The following is a 22364-nucleotide window of genomic DNA, read 5'->3' as shown; positions in this document are numbered from 1 at the left end:
TCTGCGTTCCAGGAGGATGTACAAACTAAAACATTGGTTAAGTATTAAAAACAAGGTCGAACAAACCAAGTTTGTTGGTTTATGCACGTCAGCTCTCACAGCTCTCACGGCAGATACTTTCAAAAGTGTCTTCAAAGTGTCTTTTTTACGACAGGGTCAGTGAAGTAACCATTATTAATTTTGTGTTCAGGAGAAAATTCCTACTCTTTTCTTTTGCTTTGAACGCATCTCCAACCTGCTGTGTTGTCAAGACAACAAGTAAACTATAGCCTGTGAAAACATGGCGGAGCTGCTGAAAATACAAACTGAAGTTGAGGAGTTCAAAAAGGAATACTTCTGCAGAAATAGGTTTGTTTCATATTTATATGAGTAGTGCTAGCTAGCGTGTGACGTTTGTACTCGGTTAAGCGTTAGCTATCATATATTTAACGCTATGACCGATAATTCCCAACTAGCAAACGTTGCTTGTTACAAAATCGGAAACAACAAACATTTCTGTCATGTTTTAGCAAAGACGCCACTTTAGCCAATAATTTGGGTTTGATAATTATATTGTGAATGGCATCATCGGCAGTGGGGCCATAACGAAGCACATGCAGAGCACTATACGCTTATTTGACATCTTATTTTGGAAACCGGATGGTGTTTCACGTTAATCTTTCCCACTTAGTTGTCATCTTACTTTGAAAACCAGATGTTGCCTCACGTTAATCTTTCCGCTAACTTTGCAAAGTCCATCGCTCGCTCCCGATCTGTGCCGTTTGAATGCGTTTACCGTGAATTTCAGCATATAGGCGCACTAAAATGTAAGTGTCTGCTGAGTTGACCACGGAGATCGGAGTGTCTACCACCCAAACTTGCAGAGCAAAGAGGGCCACGGCAAAGTCTGGCTAAGTAACTTGCAAGTACAGTGTCTTGTATGGCATATTAAAGGGCGTTAATATACAGATATGATGTAAGATAATATAGCTACAGAACAATATTATTATGTGACTGTGTGCCTATAGGCAAGCTGAAGAGAACAGACAAAGGGAAAACCAGGCCGCCACCCAGATCCAGAGCTGGTTCAGAGCCTGCAAGGTGCAGGCTTACCTCAGGTATGATGTGTACAACAACCTATGTGTGGTGAATGAATATCTGGTTTACAGTTTGAATCTGCAAATCAGATATTTCTGGTAGGCCTATACTCCTTCATATGCCATAGGCAAAAATAATACAAGCCTTAATATTTGATATACCAATTTAAGGTTTGCTTTCCCCCCCTCAGGGTTGAAAAACATTCAGGCAGGACTCTTAAGAGTTAATTTGAAGGGAACCCCTGATACTAGCTCACTCTCATAATTATCCCACTTCTAGAGCCTTGCAAATGGCCCGGAGGAATAAATGTCACTTGCTCTCTGTGGCCCTTTCACTGGCAGAGAAATGAATGTCCCTATGTCTGTGCTTGTTCTTATTCAGTGACCCCAGCACCATTCTGCAGGGTCAGCAGACAAACTTCCAGACAGTAGGTTAATTCAGATTACTTTAGTTAATTGATCAATGCGTTAAGTGGATAATTAGCAACAATTTTAGCTGCCTAAGTGCAACTCTGAGGTTGTGCTATCCCCACTATAAGCATTGATTTTCTGGGCATATGAATGGCCTTTTGGAAATTGATGGCCTCGTTGGAGGCAGAGAATCGCAGTGGACTTGCATTTAGAGTATGTTTGAAGATGAATACAAATGTGTGCTGCCGACTAAAGGGGGTGAAAGGCCCATCGGACATGATCGAAAAGCCTGGAGGATCACAAATGTTCTGTGTGTGTGTGTGTGTGTGTGTGTGTGTGTGTGTGTGTGTGTCTTTTTGTTTGTAAGCGCAATGTTGCCCTGACCTTTTAATTTAAGTAATTTTACAACCTAACATTTGTATGCAGAAAACAAAAGCAGTCTTTTCTTTATTGTATTTCAGGAGGAAAAAATATCTACTTTTAAACTAGAGTTAGCTTTGGGTTTACTATATCAGTAGCCATTTAGGGGAAATTTGTGATTTCATTAATCAAATTACATTATATACAGCAATGGAACTCTTTCAGCTTTTAGTATATTTTTGTTACAGCTCTATTATATTTCTATATTTAAAAGATTGTTTTTTGGTCTCAAATATGTCATTTCTGAGCACAGATCAAACAAAGAAAATCCAGAATTTAATTTCCCTTCCATGTGCATCTGAATAACTTTTTTTCAGTGTTTCCTTCATTTCAACTACTAAACTATACATGTCCAATCATCTCCCTAAATTGACTTTTTTTTACAGCCATCTGCACAAGAAGGCAATCATTATACAGAAGATATGGCGGGGCTTCACAGCAAGGGCACGTTTCAGACAAATGGTGAAGGTAAGCCAGTGCCTGGAATGGCTATAGATATATTGATTATGTTATGATAGCATGCATTAGAATTCAATTGCTATATTCCTAAGTCTCTGCGTCTGACCTTAAGAAATATAATTCACTCATTACACATTGGGAAATTAGCACTTAGGAAATATGATGCAATATGATAAGGAATTCCATCTATATCGCAGCTCCTGGGATGTATATAGAAAAAGCCATGGAGAGGAAGAGAGAGAAGGAACGAGTAGAGGAGTTTGTGTGTGTATGTGTGTGCTTTTAGTAAAACAAGGCCCCATTTTCAACATATTGCCTCCAACTGCTTCTTAATTGAACAGATTGTTGATACCGGATCCAATACCCAGCTCTCTCACGTATAATTTTCCCCTGGATTGAGTTTTGTAAACGTATCACAACAAGCTATTTATCATGCCTGTAAATTGACTGTTTGCTAAAGCATAACTGCCAGCCGCCGTTTGGGAGGCGTTCAAGAAATGGAAAGGGGGGGGGGGGGTTTGAGGGGTGTTGAAATAAACGATGAAGGATGTGTCACAACACACATATGGGCTAAAAAGAGGCTGTTTAGTCTCATTTGGAAACAGACGAGCGCTAATTTGAATCACTCAAAATTGCCACACTGCACTATTTTGAATTAGCCATTAGAGATTCTATTCTTCCTCTCTCTCTCTCTCTCTCTCTCTCTCTCTCTCTCTCTCTCTCTCTCTCTCTCTCTCTCTCTCTCCCTCCCCCCCTGTCTGTCTGTCTTCTTCCTCTCTCACTCTTGCGGACCTTATCATGTGTGATGTGACGTGCACAAAGCCTCATCTCAAAACATCAAGCTGAATTTACAACCTCCTTTCAAGTCTTTGTCTTCCTTCCCCTTCCTCTCCTCCCTTTCTTCCCTGTCATTAAAAAAAAAAAGACGTGTCGAGATATGAATCCCTTTTATGGCCGACTCTCCAGTTTGCTCCTGAAATGTGCCCCCAGTGGTCGGGCCGACACGTTTGGTGCGCGACGCCTCGTTGAGTGCGCCGCTGAATATTCTCCGGCCTTTTTGTTTGTCACTTCTGGCAGCGCTGTCATTGATTATGAAATCCAGAGGAGAGCGTTTGGCCGTCATACATCTCCATTAGCTCGCTGCTTGACTACCATAGATTTTCTTGGCCCTTGTCTGCGTTGGTGTATTAAGAGAATACTGTCCTCCCCTTGATACAAAGTCCCGCTAACCACTTTCTCTCCCTCCCTCTCTTTCTCTCTCTACATCCCCCCCAACTTCTCCTCTTTTTACTCCTGTCTCTCTTGCTTTCCTTCTCTCCTTTTCTGCCCCCTTCCCTCCTCCCTCCCCTCCACAGTGGCCCTATCTGTGCTGCTTCTGTGCAATGTATTATGTATAAAGAGCTCTTTATCTTTGACGCCTGCTGTGGACAGATCAGAGGGCTGGGAGACAAGATGTAACGCCATCTTTTCCTTTGTGTTCACAGGCGGCATATTTTATCATGAAGATGAATTTCTACGAGGAGATGGTGGTCAGGGTAAATATCACCACAGTGTCTTGTTTTAGCAAATGGAGTGTCGTGGGGGGGGGGGGGGGGCACTCTGTTTCTTTGTGTGTGCTGTGAATGGGAGGCCTGTATGCACTTCATCACACTACTTCATTGCAACAGTTGTTCATCATAAAACTTCTTTAATCCTCCATGCAGTCTTTTTTTTCTTACTTTTTAACGTGACATTACTGTACAATTTAGTTTTATACATCATTTAGGCCTATTAGAATGAGGTTTAATACACAGATAAAATTCAGATTACATTATTTTAAAATTATTTTTTTATGTCTCAACACATTAGGCTTTAGTTGGTCCGTTCACTGACACCATTGGTTGTATCTTAGTTTGAGCAACATTATTTTTATTTTTTCCTTTTTTCTCCTCCTCAGCAGGTCTTACTGTTCAACTCATAAATTGTAGTGCTGTGGCTGTGACTGATGCTTTGGCACTTTTACACACGGATATTGCACAGAAACCTTATATTTTTACAATTCCATATAGTCAACTCTTTTGGCTAACAGTTTCATTCTGGCTAAACCATTAAAGGCTTTTATAGGCCAACAAAAAATGAACTAGTGTTTATCAAAGAGGGTGTGTTACCGTCCAGATGGGCAGAAACGGGTTGCAGTATTTTCATACTGGTGGAAAAGCCTGGAAATTGAGGGCTTTGAGTTTTACGCTTAATAGAAACCCAAACAAATAAAACTGACGTTTCAATAAATGCCACATAATAGGAGAGACATAGATCCAGAGGTAGTGTTTGACCCAGCTGTTTCAGGTCATGGGGCGAAAGGTTAGGGGCGATGTCACAATGTAGAGCAGAGCAGAAGCTTCTGAAGTTAGAGAGGAGGTCTTTATTACATATAAAATAACCACAGTTTCCTAAAGGAAGCAATGGGAATTTTAATGGGAAATGAAATATGAATGAATAGGGCAGAAAAGTGGCTCAGTGGTTAGCAATTCAAGAAGGTACTGGGTTTGAACCCCTTAAGGGCCAAATGAAGCCTTTCTGTGCAGAGTGTGCATTACATGGTGTGAATCTGTCTGGGTTTTGTGGGGGTGCTCCAATTTTCTCCCACCACAAAATACATACATGTCGGTATTGGAACACTTGGTCCCTGTGTACTCCAAAAGATATGCCATGAGTAATGTGCAACTTAGTACTTCAGAGGGTTAAAATAGTTTTAAATAATAAAATGGGAAGCCTGAACCTGTCCTTTATTATGATGCCACCTGTTCAAAGATGAAAGAATAAGTTTTTACTACCAAGTATGCCATGAGTGAAGGACATCTCTACTCACAGACCATCGTTACCAAATAAATATTCAATGTCTAAGAGAAAGAGGGAAGGAGGAAAAGGGAGACACTAAGGGAGAAACAATCATCTCAAAATCCCCTTGTGACACTTCCTTTGAATCAATTTTGATTCTTCTCTTTTTCTCTCTCCCGTTCTGTTGTCTTTATCACGGCATGGTAGCTAACAGAGGATAATGTATTAGGGCCGTAATAGAAACCAGTGTTTACATGCCGCACCTCGGATTTGTATTAGATTCAACAGCATCGATTTCACTAGTCAACAAAGGTCAGCAAGAACTCGGGAGGCGGCAATTACTTTATTTAAAATTATCTATTGACTGGCAGATCAATGCTAATTCTCATTTTGCTCTTTGTTGTTTTCCCCCATCCTCCACTCCACCTCTTCTCTCCTCTTCCCTCTTCTCATAGTGTGATTACTCTTTTACCTGCCATTGTTTTAATCTCCTAATTAGTTTGAAGGACATCCGCCCCCTTGCTTTAAAACGGTCCACTGGTGTGTGTGTGTGTGTGTGTGTGTGTGGGAGCTAATCTGCAGCCTCCCCAATCAATGTGGACGGATACAGTTAAACATATGGAGCTGTGACAGCTGTCTGTCCTCCCTCAGATTGTCCCTCCATCACTGCAGAGGAAAAAAAACCTGCATGCATGGTTAAACATGGTTTAAAAAGAGAATGAGAAGAATCATTAGCAAGAATGTATTTAGATATCACATATAATGATAAGACACATAACATTGTCTGTTGGAAGAGGAAAGAAATCTGAAAAATGAAGACCTTAAAAAAATAGTAACTTAGCTATGACGAAACATGCCATACTTTACCATGCCTTACCTTGACGCTTACAAATTATTTCCACGCAAAAGTTGTGATCTATAAAAACAAACTTGACTCATACGGAAACTCTGACCCATGCGTACGAACATTTTGGAGACACGGGGAAATTGGCGACGCAGATGTTGATGTGGTGAATTGAAGCCAGACTGTAGAAATTAAACATTTCATTTAATTTCATACCACACGGTACTTTGCACTTATATATTTTCTTTATCATTAACAGTCAAAGCAGCAGTGATATGTGTGCTTGTACTAGTGTACATAACTGTAAGCACATTCAATCAATCATCAATTATAAAAGATATAAACCAACTCAAACCTCAAATCAAATTTCACTTAATATTTCATCAGCGCTGTCTGCTCTCCTCAGCGCAGAAGAGAGGGAAGGAACTACCGACACTCGTGGTCAGCTGTGGATCATCATCGATAAGATAACGTCAAATAGTGTCAAAAAACTGCGGAACAGAGTGTCATTAGTTTTCAATAATTTTCTAATAATGTGCATTTATCACCAAGTACGATCTTAGTTTTCATTCAGTGTTCACCTTTCAAATTTTCCTTTTAAAAAAAAAAAGAAGATATACAGAGTGGTGGATACCACTGATTGTTGCGATCATTGTGGAAGCAATCAGTCTGCCTGCTGTAAGCATAAATGCTCCGAAGACACTCGTGATGTGTTATGTGGCACGATAGATACTACAGAAACCCATTTACTATTTCTATGCATTTACAGGTTGATTTCGGATTCCACTAGCAAAAGGTTTTGTAAATCTGAATATGGTTTGGCGTATGTGCATTTCCTCCTTTGAACGTATGCAAACATTTAGTGGGGATCCTATCACTGTTTTATAAATGAGACCCCTGAAGAATGCCTCTGTTGTGCTTTAATCCCTCACAGATCCAGCGGAGATGGAGAGGATTCTTTGTAAGGAAGTTTGTTCATAACTTCTACGCACGCAAGAGTTATCTGGAAGGACTTTCCAGGAAAAATGAACTTGTCAGGTAAAGAAATAAATAAAATTGTGTTGTCAATGAGGCTCAAATATAGTTTGATATCAAACATTAAATGCACACTGCACAATACGACAAGTGCAAATGCACCTTTTTGTAAAGGTGTTGTACAATTTTGAAAGGAAATTGTTAAATACATTACGACACTTCTCCTGTCTTTTCCCGCTTCTCTCATCTGTCTCATTCTCTGTGTTGCTGCTGTGTTTTTGTACCATTTACCCTTCATATGTTGTGGTAAAACATTTTTGCCCAGGGACCAAGACAGGACCTGGAAGTGAGTCAGCTGGTACACGTCAGTCAAGAGGAATTGATTTGATTAGTGTAAAAGTCAGTTAAAAGGTGTTCTTGTGTACCTCTAACCTTAAAATGTGTGAGATAGAGATTGTGTGTGTGTGTGTGTGTGTGTGTGTGTGTGTGTGTGTGTGTGTGTGTGAGAGAGACACACACAGAGAGAGATACTTGCATAGTTGTTACCTCATGACAGGGGAAGAGGAAAGGAAAAGAGAAAAATGAAAGACACAAAGAGGATAGATAGGAAAGAAGAGCGAGAGAGAGAAGTCCTCTAAAGCGCTCAGGGCTAATAGAGAGAGAAGTGAACGATGTGAAGAAATTAAAAATTAGCCTCTGATTTGAACCGCAGCTCGTGCATTAATAAAACATCCTGTGCTCCGGGGCTTACTGCTAGAGATACGCCATCTTTTATTTTTGACAAAAAAAAAAACATCACGTTTAGCTAATAGTCACATTTTTAATGCTGCTAATATATTTTACCGGAAAATATCTTTAGGCTTCTGCTAAAATTAAATGTAAATTTGTTAAAGTGCTTCTTGGATCACTGACTTTCCCCCTCACGTCCCCACCAGCGTTCAACCTTTCCTCCACACTCATTGCCCCTCTTAGAGGTAGGGGGAACTAGGCTGTTAAAGTTCATTAAGAGCGTTGCCACTTTAGTGTTATATCACACAAAGACAGACACACACAAACACACACACCTCTGTCAAGTGTTTTTACACTATACCTGTAAAATCTCTATGTCTTGCAGGAAACAGTCCTAGCCACTATATAAATATATATAGCATATACTGCTATTGTTTAGTTGAGTACTTAGAATGAGCATTTACAGAAGTCATAGATAACATTCCCATCTTTCAAATCTCATCACCTTCTTATGTGGTATATTTTAAGATTATATAATTAAATAACTGTAAAAAAGAGAATTCAAGGAGCACGAGATGTGATGTCATTTCACTTTTGGTTTGGTCTTACTGTTTAATTATTGGCTGTGTGACATCCCCAGTCTCCACACACACACACACACACACACACACACACACACACAGCCCCTCCTCCACAGTGGTTTGGGGTGTTAAGGTCACTTTCTCTCAAGTTAATCACATGTTTATTTAGTGCTGCCGGGGTCACGATCAATTAACGCCGTGCCGGCGTTTATTTAAAATATCCTTTCTGTGTTAGCCGCTGAGCCCTCGGATCGCAAGCTGCCTGATCACTCACCCCGCAAAAGTCCGCTTTTTAATCCACCAGCATGCTCCCTCCCTCTTGTAAGTCTGTCTGTCTGTCCAAACCGCTGCATAAATTATTCAAAGTTGGACTAATGGTCCCCATTTAGTGCGGGCTGATCGGCTGCGCATGGTAATGATATAGGAGTAATACATAGACTGCCGAACCTCTCTCTCTCTCTCTCTCTCTCTCTCTCTCTCTCTCTCTCTCTCTTCTCTTTGACTCTGTTTCAGTCCCTCTTTCTCTCTCATGACAGATCTCCACCGCACAAAACCATCTGTGTCATTTCATTAGGTACAGCATCCAGCTAATAAATGGTACTCACAAAACCCTCTTCTATCCCCTGTCCTCACTCCACCTCCGTCCCTCTCTTCTCTTCCTTCTCTCTCTCAATCTCTTTTGCTCTATATCTTTCTCTCCCTCTCTTCCACCGGTTCACCGTGCTTCAGTGTCCATCCTCATTCATCCTTCCTTTCCTTCTGCATAGCTTAATGAAGTCAGGACCCCGGTGCAGTCCCCACTCTGCCATAGTTTGCCTTGATACCCCAACAATTTATCACTTTGTCAGGGAGACACTTAAAGTTCCTAGGCTTTAATAAGGGCATGCAGTGGGACGATTGGGGCAATTAGGGAAGCGGAGCAGGCATGCTTTGCATATTTACTAAATGTGCTGGTGTCATCGCTGCCGCCACCAACACGGCCTGTTGACTGCATGAATTATTCCTCTATCTGCAATAAACAGCTGGGTAATTATTACTGCCATAATCAGATAAATAATTATCCCTGTGATGTTGCAACGACATGGCTAAATCTTTTTACTTATCCTAAAGAGAACAAGGGAGAATTTATGGACTTGCTGTTGCTAGGCTGAGCAGCACTAGTTTTTTTTTTGCTATGCTGTCTCTCTTCCTCTCTGTACTTTTCCCCTGTCTCTTTACTTTAGCCTTCTTCGTTCCTCCCTCTCTTGTGTCCCTCTCAAGGACATTCATGAAAGGAGAACCAATGTGGAGGAGAGAGTGCGGGCCTGCCGGCACGCCTGCCCTGCGATCACTCTCTGCTTCTGTGCGTCTGTCTTTCTTTTGCTGCTCTTTCTTTCTGATCCAGTTTTTGTGGAAACAAGTTCCTTCCTTCAGTTTGATTGGATTTGTATATTGTGTGTGTGTGTGTGTGTGTGTGTGTGTGTGTGTGTGTGTGTGTGTGTGTGTATAATCTGGGTGCTCTGCTCTCCCTGCCTTTTTCAGGAAATTACTTTGGAGAGTAAAACAATGCAGAAAAGTATACACATTTTATGAAATTGTAAATTTTTATTTTTGAATAATTGGAATATTGATTGGAGATAATTTCATTGCTGACTTGTTTGCTAGCATACATTTTTGTGACATCATTTTTACTACTTTAGTAAATTAGTTAATCAATCACTTCAGTGATTCACTGTGTTATGAGGGTGCTGAAGGCTCAATACATTGAGCTGGTCACTGTCTAAATTGACTTGCTGATTACATGCTCCTTGCCAGCTATTGAATCATTTAATTGGAGCAATTAAACAGCCAATCAGGTCAAGCCTCCATTAAATATGTAGAAACTGGCCAATTAGCTGCTCTGGTGCTGGCCTGGACGACCAAAGGTGTGGCCTGCTTTCCCAAAATGCTTAACTCTCTGATATCCACTCAGCCCTTGAAGCCCCATTGTGAACCAGGTAGTAAATTATTGAGGAAGAAGTGAGACATTTAGCTGTACTATATTAGCCATTTAAATAAGTTAACAGTCCAGGGTGAAAATGTCAGTTTGAGTTTCAATTATTTGAAAGTAGTTTAAGAATGTTTGATTACCTTGTCCAATAGTTCAGCAGCCATCAAAAGTAATCTGGAGTCAGTGCTCGTACTACATTGTATGGCATGCTAAGCACATTATAACCATCCAATAATCATTATAATGGAGTATATGCAATTATATAATAATGCCATAATGTGCAAACTAACTTAAACTTTAATCCATATATCAAATGACTATTTCATAGCACAATGACATTGTATTAGTATAATGTACTGACATGATAGTTTAATTAGATCACATTTATGGTAATACTCCTATCTCTTATTAACTTAAAATATCTTTTCCATGATAGGTTTACAAGTTTATCTTAAAACAATTATCAGTATGTACAATGAGTCCATATATTGAAACAGGTTTTGCTTGCTATAATCACTCCTCCTGTTCTTACTGGCCATACACACTTAAACATACTTTTTGAGCTGTAAACTAAATATGACTGTACTGTGAGGAAACACGTCAATGCTGGGGTTAATATTTACAAATGTATTCACACATTTGTACCTTCTCACTCAAGGGAGGTGCAATCATAACTTTATCAGCATTTAAATCAATATAGTCTGAACACGTCTGTATTCTCAGTAAATAATTGATGGTTAGTAAAATATTTAATGAGAAGTTCTAGCCTAAAGTGTTAAGGTCTCACAGTATATACTCTGAGTAGATACCAAAATACTAAAAGTAAGATTTTATGTAAAGTTGAGTTATATTGACTAAGTTGATTCCTACCATCAGCGTAGATTGATAAACCACATGTAACAACAACACATCAATACATATAACATAATTACAAGCCAGTGGTTTACCACACTGTTTTTTCTTTTATCCTTCATTCTTTCACTCAAATACACACACATACAGTCTCTCTCTCTCTCACACACACACACACACACACACACACACACACACACACACACACACACACACACACACACACACACACACACACACACTCAGTGCACGTCCTGCGTGCCGAACAAGGCTAATGAGGGTTGTATGTTGTGGCGGCTGGTTGGGTCGACACAGATCGAGGTGCCTTCAGCCGTTACAAATCTGTTTGGCTTTTGTCCACTACACAGCAATTAATAACACTGGGGCTGGGGGCAGGGAAGCAAAGGTCACCCATTCAGTCTGACACACACATACACACAGACAAACACACACACACACACACACACACACACACACACACACACACACACACACACACACACACACAGATACAGTCACACTTAAACACTCAGCTCAGACACACACATACATACGAGAACAGGTCCTGACCCCCGAAAACATTGCCTGTCTGTTTTTAAGGCGGTATTAATGAACGAAGGACCAGGAATACACACACATACTATAAACATACACATACACCAATTGGTTTGTGAGCCAGACCGTCTCACACGAAACCATAACTTTATATTTTACATTAATATGTAATATCCCTGTTAGCCACGTGGATAAATCGAGGCCAAGCAATCTCTATATTTACTATACACACACCAAAGCACATATAGACATACAGCCACACATCTATACACACGGTCTTAAATTACTGTGCTTAATATTGCATAGACACGCACAGACACATTTAGACTTGCTCTTATTCCCGCCACACACACACACACACACACACACACACACACACACACACACACACACACACACACAACACACACACACACAGTGCTCTGCATATTTCATTTATTTTGTAATTTAATCCGGTGCTGAGGAAGGAATGAGAATGCAAAGGCAATGGGAACGGTGTTGTGATTTCTTTTTAAATGTCAGTAGCCGCGGAATGTGTTAACCTCACATTACAGACACACTATGAATATTCTGATTCCTCTGTGGAGGCTTGTAATTGAAAATAGAAGTTGGGCAGAGAAAGAAACTGTCGAGAAGAAGGAGAGAAAAAAAAGAAAAGAGAGAAGGATACTCTCATTGGTATTGTTCTCGTGGAATTAGTTTTACTCTTAGCTGTGTGTCCTAGTGTGTATTTTGTACATTGCCATGGCATGTGTGCTTTAGTAATTGTTTCCAATTCCCGTTTTAAGTTATTACCCCCTTGTAACAATAAGGCTGTGTGATTGCGAAATGAAATTGCTGTGTATGGGCTTTTAATGCATCCCATTTAGCCAGCTTCGCTTAACAGATGTCACAGACAGACCTGTCCTGGCTGCGGTGATGAAATATATCCATCATCCTCCCACTTATAGCCTCTTGCTGTTTTCCTTCCAAGCTGTCTCATTCTCCTGTTTTTCTCTCATAGCTCCTCTGTCTTTCCATGTCTGTCCCAGTCTCTCTCTTATCATCAGGCAGTTGTTTATCCATCTGAAGGACACTACAGGGAAACTGTTAGCTTTATGACACAAGACTGTGTTCCAAATACACACTAATACTTGCACAGATATACTTGCATGGCATCTAAAGTCTTTTTTTATGTGTATAGTGTTAAGAAGTTAGGTCAGCTGCATCTCCAGATAAAGTATAACGTAAAAAGACAACTATCATCAAAACATATCATTTTCATAGTAAGTAATATCGAGTTATAATAAGATCTAGGTTCAGTATCCAGTCAGTCGTTGTGATTTAGCAAACATTCATATGAGTGAGTGAGTATGATTAATTGCTCTTGTATGATTTAGATTGATTTGGCCACTTATAAAGCCACAGAATTATATTAAAGATGTCAGTGTAAAATGATGAGTAAACGTATTTATACTTCTTTTTATCTATTGTACAATGCATATTTATTGTATTCATGTTTGACTGTGCGGCCCCGTCAAATACCACATCATTTAAATGAGTTAACTGGAAGTTTAGAATTTGAATTGCAATATTATTTGGGAATGGTGTGTGTGCCCTGTAGGATGGAGCTGGATGAACTTGAGGATCTCCAGAAGAGAGAGAGAGACTGTCTGGAGATGGTGAAAGAGCAGACAGCCAAGGTCTACCAAGCTCACCGGTTACACCACCTCATCAGTACCAAGCAGGTTGGTCGACAGGACAACAAACACAATCTCACAGTACAATATGTGACCAATCTTAAAGTGTAATTCCTTCTTAACTGCAGTTATAATTGAATTGAGAGAGAGACTCAAATAGCTTTAGCATTAATCCATTTACCCATCTACTACAAGCAAAAGTTTCGTTATCTTGTGTCTTTGTGTCTGTTGAAAAGAATACAAGTTACAGACAACCGACTGCCTAGAAACTTTGTACTAAGAAGCACACACACACATACCCATACACAAAAATGCACATGCACAGCTAAAGATGCAGAGACTCACATGGACAATGGGATAAGTGTTACAGACAGGGGGCTCTTCCAGAAAGAGGCTGTAGGGAAAGAAAAGGAAGAGGCTTCTGTCTTTCCTTCCTTTTTTGTAACACGGGTGGCATGTGTGGAGTCGAGGTGTGTATGTGTATGAGTAAGTATGTGTCCTCATGGCTCTTCTGATGTGCTGAGTGGAGTATTTTAGTGCATCCCCTGGCACAGGTGTGCATGTGTGTGTGGCATCCACGCATCTCTGTGACTCCCTACTGGGATCATAATGAAGACAAAGCACACTGGTCACTGTTGATTCAGCTCCACTACTCCTATCTCTCTCTGTCTCTCTCTCTCTCTCTCTCTCTCTCTCTCTCTCTCTCTATTGCGCTCTCTCTCTCTCTCCTTCATGCCTGTTCAACCAGCATCATCGGGCTTACTACCTGCTTCCTGCAGGTATCCCATGTTCACCTAAGGCTCTAACATGGACACAACTTCCAAACATTTGTATTATGAAGTTGGTGCATGCTGGAGTGGAGTAGAGTTTTTGTCAGATCATGTTTGACTCTCCAAACTCTGTTTGTGTATATTGTTTTTATAATTTATATATAACAATAACATGTATTTTATGAATAATCAATAAGGAAAGAAAGCAAGAAGTAAAGTTTGCGTGCTCTTCCCTGCCCTCTGTCCATTTGTCTGTCTCTCTCTCTCTCTCTCTCTCTCTCTCTCTCTCTCTCTCTCTCTCTCTCTCTCTCTGCATATGGCGGGGGACTCTTTCCCGTCGTAGCTCTGACCTTGTCAGTAGTGAATAGATGGCTCTCCTACACAGTTCATCCTTCCTCACTTCTCGGACCCCAGCCCACACACATATACACACACACGCTCACACACGTACTCACACACACAGCTTACCAAAAGGCCCCAAGTCCCCATGACAGAGACAGAGATGGTGTGTTCCTGGGGTCAACATCATTGCTCTTCCCGTAGCTAGGTTGGTACTTTTGGTGTGTGTGTGTGTGTGTGTGTGTGTGTGTGTGTGTGTGTGTGTGTGTGTGTGTGTGTGTGTGTGTGTGTGTGTGTGTGTGTGTGTGTGTATCTTCAAGAGTGGCAAGAATTATGTTTGTGTATATGTTTGTGTGTCTTCTGACTTCTGTCCCTTCCTGTTTTAGTTAGGTGTGTACACTGATCCCTAATGTATGTCTTACACTGATACTGAACACTAAAGAAATGTCATTAAATACACAGAAAATCCTGATAATGAGGGTTTTGACTTTCTTCAGATGTTGCTGAGTGATCTATTGTATGAACAACTTTGAGGGTCCATTGTAGTCAGTCAGCACACTTTGATATGCTTGATTTAAATCAAATGTTTTCTTATTTGACATTTTTAAATGTTAGGACCTTTATTTGTAACTCTGAAAGAATAGTGTGAATGAAAAGGAACAAGTATACATTTGTAGAAGGAATACAGTACCAGCACATGGAGTTGGTGAAAGCTTCAGTGGTTCTCTGGAGGCACGGAGTGGCAAGGCACAAATATACAGCACCCAAAATATAGTCTTTCAAGGACAATATGCCATTTTACATTAAAATGTATGATTGAGTAAATCAGGTAGAAATCTGCTGTTATCCAGTTGTGTCTACAACCAATAGTTGAAGAAATAAGGGTCCGCAGAGTTTAATTCATTTATCTCTCTTCATTCTGAAACACTTGACATTTACAATCAAAAGTACTCATGGTGTGATAATGAAACGTTTACTAATTAACCAGTCTGTTAATATGTTATTTTAAAAAGAGTGAGGTTTGGGTCGATATAGTAGGAGCCAATTCCCACTTATGCCCTTTCTCTCTCCTCTCTCTTCGTTGTCCCAGTCTTTTAGAGTGGCCTAAATAGCAAGCGGTGTTATTAGCATATAGAGTAGATACAGAGTCCTCCAACTCAAAGCTTTGGTCTGGTAATTAACACTCAGGCAAAAGGATCACTGTGATTTGAATAATTATTACTGAGGCCGTCTGTGGCAAATCTCTACCCACTTCAGAACAGGGGAGGCAAAGTTTTGTACATGTGTACAAGTGTGTATTTGTGCGTGTGTTGTTCTTGTGAACCGCTAGATTCAAGTCTTGTATATAATGCCACAGTTGACACAGATGCAGCAAGGCTGTCTCTGTAGTAATTTGTTGTTATCTATGTATCTGTGTCAAGAGCAGCACTGAACTGCTCTGGCCAAATATTTAACCTGGCAAAAGCATTTGGTTGGCCAAGAGCTATGTTGTATGCATTTGCGGCAGTGCATATCTAACTGTTGTTAGCAGGGACACAGAATGAGGAATTTCGTAAAGTTTAGGTTAATATGGATAATATGAAGGGCATTTAAAGGCGGAACTTTGATGAAAAAGTTTTTAACAGAACTGATGTTTCAAATTAACTCAGAATATTGGCTGTTATAGTTTAAATGACTAACAGTTGTTGGTTTCATTTTAAGCTGTCCCAGGAGGAGGCCGTTCTATTATTTGATGGTCCCCCTGATATACAAAATGATGTCTAGATTTTCTCAAACTCCAAATGGATTTTAATACATTACAGTGTTTGGGGAGTAAATCACCCAGGAGAACATCCTGGTGCCTGAAAGTATTATGCAACTAATAATAATACAACTGCAATGTCCTTGGTCTTAATCAGGGTGGGGACCCCTGTTGCATGTCTTTATCTTTTCATTGATATTTTCAGTTACACTACACTAAGGTTTAAAAATATAGTAGGAGCAGTTAGAAAGAGTAATATGCTCATAGCCAGAGTCAGAAACACATCTTAGCGAATAGTCAGTGACCAAATGTCTCTCTCTCTCTCTCTCTCTCTCTCTCTCTCTCTCTCTCTCTCTCTCTCTCGCTCTTTCTCTCTCTCTCTCTCTCTCTCTCTCTCTCTCTCTCTCTCTCTCTCTTTCTTTCCTCAGTGCCCCGGGGTCTTCAACTCTCCATTTAGGCCAGCCCCCCATGAGATGGAACTACTGCTGAGGCAGGTCAAGTACCAGGCCCCCACCAGGCTGCCCCACAGGGGCGGGGCTTGTCCCTTGGGTATGCTTGGCCCAACAGCCCCAAGTTTCCCTGGGACTCTTCGATCCCCATGGATCGAAACCACTGGAACCTACTGTTCCTCCAGGCCTATTCTGCCCCCCATTGCCATCAAGAAACAGCAGGTGAGATGGTACAAGCTGGAACCCTGACATACATGAACAGGTGGAGGCAGAGAAACAGAGCTCAACAATATGAGAATATAAGAGACTATAAGGGGAAAGAATAAGGGAAAAAAAGCAATAGAGCATGCACAAGAGGTGAAAGAGAGTAATTATTATAAATTACTAATTATTAAAGACCGCCAACATCCTCTTCTTGTCTCAATTAAGATGGCTCTTGATGAAAGCAGAGATACTTTAAAACTCCTTTTAAAGAAGAATGACATCATTAAAACTTGGCAGACAGCTCTCTTGGGGGCTACTGCACAGAGCCGTTTAGTGTCTGTAATTCAGTGAGAACTATATTTCTGACTGGGTGGCTACATGTTACTATCAAAAGTTTGTGTACTACAGTGTGTGGGTCTGTATCCAAGTCTCATTTGTGTTCCTCATCAATTCAATGTGGATTTTCCAACCAGTAAGATCTGTGCTGTGGCAGGCACACACAGATTTATTTGTAAATGTACTTTAATGCCATTTTGTATCTTCTTGTTACCTGATTAATGCTGCATCAACAACTTCAAAAGGAAACTCTCAAGAACACAGTCTTGATATGCCATGAGGTTATCAAGTTAATATGGCTAAACATCATGCCTTCTTACATATTTAGAAGACACAGCAACATGTGTATGTTGTAGTTTTCTTTCTTGAGAATTAATCTACAATGTACCAGAGTCCAGCTGTGGATTTTGTGACTGTTTTGCACATGTGTCTATGTACTTTTGTGATTGTGTGCATGCACGTGTGTGTTTGTTGATTATTTGATGAGGAGCCATTTCACCATTTGTGTTATTTACGCTCTGTAGCTCTTTATGGCAAAGCGGTTTCCCTATTATTAGTTTCTAGCAATGTAAAACATAAGTGAGCAGAAATGAGGCGTTTTATTAGCTGCACTACACACACTCACACACACACACTCAGACATGTCTCCAGCTGGCTGTAGTTAGGGTGAGTTCATTAACGATGTCAGGAAGGTCTCTTGGTGCTGACATGGAGAAGAATACATTATACATCTATATTTAGAGATGTCTGTCTTCCTCTGTCTCTGCCTTCCTGTTTTCCTCTGTTTTGAGTGTGTGATTAGTGCAGGAAGTCCACCTTTCTTTATTTTGCACTCACCCCTACAGCCCACACCCCCTCCATCCCTGGTGTGATAACTATCTAGTGGTGATGGATAAGGTTGAGGTGCTGGCTGTGGAAGTGGTCAGGCCAGGCCACCGATCCCGTGGCGATAGGAGCAAGGACAGGGTCCCCGTCCCTCCCTCTATCTCTCCTCTGTCAGCCTCCCTCTTTTTTTAACACCAAACAACAACTGAAGGTCACCTCAAACAAAGCAACAACATTTAAGTTAATCTGCACGGCACAAAGTTTAACATCACTATCACAAAAGAGCATATACACTTCCACAAGTAACACAGTAGATCATGTTTAGAGGTTGCACTTTGTTATTCTTCTTAACCAGACACATACACGTTTTCCCATTTGTTTAGTATCTGTAACTGAAAATTGCCAGCATTTCACACTTAAATCACTAATCAATCGTGGAAACAGTCTTTTTCCACTCTATCATCATAACTAGAATAAATAAACACCATTAAGAGCTGAAATTGGAAAATTGCATTTCTGTAACACAGCAAGTGTATTCAATGTCTTTAGTAGAAGAGCATCATGAAGTCTCAAGGCGATGTAAGGGGGGAAGTGAGGTTAGAAAGGGAACTGTCCAAACACGTGTTACTAAAAACAACATTTCTTTGTCTTTGCAATTTTCAATAGACATCAGAAACCCATCGCTCCAGGGTAGGAGCCACAATGTCAAGAAGATGTACAAGGAATAGAATTGACAGACAGCTGTTTAAAGTTTAACTGACTCCTTGTAAGATTTGGTCCGCAAAGATTTGTATGGAAGTTAGGAGAGAGAAAACAGGACCTATATTTATTGCACCTGCATTCCAAGCAGTTTAAGATGAAATTAAAGATAATGATTACATTTCTTTATCTTTTTCATTTATTATTAAGAAATCCCCAGAAAAGACCAAAAGCAACAATGCATGCTTTAACCTGTTTGAGGCGTTGTCTGTGGAATCACAGTCTGATGTATATATCTTTGTTATGTACTTCACGTACAAAGATATAGTGTTGTAGCAAGTGATGTATTTCTACATTGCTATCATATGTTGATGTACTTAAGGCGTAACATTTTTTTGTTTTCCCTTTTTCATTTTATAGTCTTATAGCTTTTTATTTGGCCAATATAATTGGTTTCCCACATTGATCACAAAGTTAGATGTCAGTCTTAGTGAAATTGTCTTTACTTTAATTTTATTAAGGTGTTTTTTTCTAAGACTTCAATGCTGTGATGGTGTTGCTTGGGCACATGAAACAAATCCCAAAGCCATTGTAAATGAAAGGAATGCATGTGTAAATCATATTATAACTTGAAGTAGGGGAAGATAAAGCTTGATTAAACTAAGAGTGTCTCCAAAGCTAATACAGTAGATGTGCAGCTGAGTGCATGTTTTCCACTCTTTTCGCCATCTTGCTCACTCTTTGTAGCTCCTCTCCCCGCTCTGTGTCCCCCACTTTTACTCCGGTATTCTTGGTCTCCTGGTTTCCTCTTTCTCTTGCATGATTGCATTTTCTTCACTTTGACACCTTTTTCTCCCTCCTTCTCTGATTCTCTCATGGTCGCTGTGTCACAGGAGGAGAGATGAAGAGGATTGGCCTCTGGTTTTAGCTGTAAGCTATCACTACCTGTGAGAGAGGGATCAGAGAGAGGGAAAGGCTGAGGTCTGAAACAGAAAGATGCAGTGATCATTATCTCATTCTTGTGTGCGTCTGTGTGTTGGTGGTTGTGATTATGCCAGGTTCTGTTCAGACAGCCAGGGGAAGTATGGGAGCAGCGCATGCATTGTCCTGACCTGACGTTGCATCTGCAGACCTCTTCCACGCACCTGGAGGAGGCCCAGAATCAGCTTCGACAACGCGAGTCCATAAGAATCCCCACTGGCACATTGTGAGAACGCTACACAAACGCAGTATACACACAAAAACACACTCACAAATGAAATTTGACTACAAAAGCATTCTCATATATATTCACACACCCATAAACATAAACCAGAAGTGTTTCGTAAAAGGTTGTAGTTAATTATGTCATTTTTTCTTTCAGTTAGACTAAAGCATACACGCATGTGAAAACATGCACGAGTGGACACATGTATGTTGTAATGCATTCACACAGTCACAAACAAATGTATGATATAAGTAGCAATTGACACATCCTTATTATGGAAACTAATGGATGTATGCCAGGAGATTATTTTACGACTGCTTCAGAACGGGTTTAAAACTCTCTCCCTGCTTTATTTCAACGTTTGTGTGTGTCTTTTCTGAAACACTTGGCTACAACCTCATTACCACTCACAGGCTGATCTACTCAGTTGTGTGTGTATGTGTGTGTGTGTGTGTGTGTGTGTGTGTACTGTTATTAACCCTTTTTTGATCTGTCTCGCACAATAATTTCTCTGACTACAGTTGGAAAGACCACCAACCTTTTTCAGTCTTTTGTCTCAGTGCAATCAAATAACTATATAGCATTTTTTAAAAGGAACTTGCGTATCTAAGTTTTTTCCCCTTTTGTTTTTTAAGTGGATTTTGTGGTGTTTTTGTGTTAGCTTCATTTTCTGCATTATGGATTCACGCTCAACCTAATCACTGTTTGAGACTTTACTAACCTAGGACTAACCTGAGCTGAACTGCAACCTTCATGACATAACTTTTTTTGTCGTCGTTTCTCTTCCTCTTCGCCAACCAGAGGAACAGGAAGTATGCTCCACCATCTGAGCCAGAGCAGAAACTCCTCTACTCAGCCAGCGATCTCAGAGAGCTTCAGATAGTGGATTACATACTAACTCCAAGAGGAGGTAGGTTGAAAACAACAAACACAAACATTATGATTATTGGCATTATCATTATCATTTAGTTATTGGGTATACCTACCTACGATGTGCCTAAAGTAAGTCATCTTTGGAGACAACACACCACCTAGCCCTCATGTTGTGCAGAGATGCTCAGCTGATGAATGCTTCCTTTTCTGCCTGGCCCACACACACACACACACACACACACACAGAATCCATCAAGGTGGAAAACACTTAAAACCAAGTGTGTTACACACAATAATGAAGATGTGGTAAACCTGCATATGACCCATTTATTTCAGACTGCTGCCGAATATAGTCAATGTTCCCCAAAGACTTTTACAATTATTCAAGACTATGTGTGAATGTGTCTTTCTGTCAAACAGCGCTTTTGTGTTTCACTTCATTCAAAGAGGTTATTGCAGTATTCATCATGATTGTGTTGGGATTCTTTTATTTTTCTTTAATAATCATGTCATGTTAATACGACAACCTAAACATCAGGAGTCAAAATTCTTTGAGATTGAGAGGCGTACAATGTGTGATTGAAACGCAAAGAGCATCTAATGTCTGCTGTAGATTTGTAGTAATCCGATAATAATTGTATGGTGATCATACAGCTGTTATAGAAAGCCATGTTCACCCTTTCACATCAAACTCAAATCAATGTCAGGTCTAGAGCTGGGACATTGAGCCAGGTCAGACGACACTTCCTTAACCCATACAGACTGATGGCAGTCGCTGGTTTAGGGTTGCCTGGGTTTGGGTCTGAAAGGTATTATACTCCTCGAAAAGAAAAGAGGAAAAACAGATACGCTGTACAGCCTAACCCTTTCAACTTGAGTTGCACATATTTGTCAAAAGTGACAGCAATTTAATAAATCGCCACTCTCCATCACACACATATGCACACCCACCCACACACATACACACAATTCCCAGTTATGCCCTCCACTGCCCCCTCTCCATGTATACGTAAATGAGGTGTGTGCATGGGTGTGTGTGTGAGTATAAGTATATAAGAGAGAGAATGTATGTGCGTGGGCCCTGCGGTCTGGTCCAGGCATTAGGTAATTGACTGTGTCTTTGCTCAAGGCCTTTCATGGATCACCGTCCTTTATTAGCTCACTTCCCAGCACACACACACACACACACACACACACACACACACACAAAGTTCCCAGCAGCTCCACCCCAACCTCTTACCCCCCACCACCAGCACCCAGACCCAATTGCCCGGAAACGTGGAGTGAAACAAGAGAGAGAGAGACGAGCAAGGAAAGAAGGAGAGAGCAGCGGTGTGGGAATGAACGAACACGGCCCCAGGAAGTGGAGATGAATAAGTATGTTGAGTGAGTGGGCGGGTGAATAGGGTCTCCTGCAGCCGACAACAGGGTCCAGGGAAGTATGATCAGTTTTGCTCCTATCATCTCGGGCTATATTTATAAAATACAGTATTGATGGAAAGCTGGTAGGGTCTTTGTGTTTAAGCATGTGTGTTAAATGAAGGTTTTCACTGA

At 40.6% G+C, this 22364-nt stretch overlaps 1 protein-coding gene across 1 annotated transcript in view; it reads left to right on the top strand.

Annotated features, from left to right (window-relative positions):
* The first annotated feature begins 280 nt into the window (after window positions 1–280).
* spata17 (spermatogenesis associated 17) overlaps window positions 281–22364 on the top strand; it is a 36622-nt gene continuing 14538 nt past the window's right edge. The window contains exons 1-9 of the mRNA XM_068730963.1: window positions 281–348; window positions 1008–1097; window positions 2294–2375; window positions 3851–3901; window positions 6962–7065; window positions 13292–13415; window positions 16646–16888; window positions 19789–19937; window positions 20739–20847. Of these exons, the coding sequence (XP_068587064.1) occupies window positions 281–348; window positions 1008–1097; window positions 2294–2375; window positions 3851–3901; window positions 6962–7065; window positions 13292–13415; window positions 16646–16888; window positions 19789–19937; window positions 20739–20820 (993 nt within the window). The 3' untranslated portion in view covers window positions 20821–20847. The remainder of the gene's footprint in view (window positions 349–1007; window positions 1098–2293; window positions 2376–3850; window positions 3902–6961; window positions 7066–13291; window positions 13416–16645; window positions 16889–19788; window positions 19938–20738; window positions 20848–22364) is intronic.

The sequence above is a fragment of the Cebidichthys violaceus genome, unplaced genomic scaffold, assembly GCF_023349555.1.
Source record: "Cebidichthys violaceus isolate CVI_PGR_0920_01 unplaced genomic scaffold, fCebVio1.0.p SCAF_5, whole genome shotgun sequence".
In the NCBI taxonomy this organism is placed as follows: Eukaryota; Metazoa; Chordata; class Actinopteri; order Perciformes; family Stichaeidae; genus Cebidichthys; species Cebidichthys violaceus.
The sequence above is the reverse complement of the archived record's forward strand: the minus strand, read 5'-3'. Positions and strand labels throughout refer to the sequence as shown.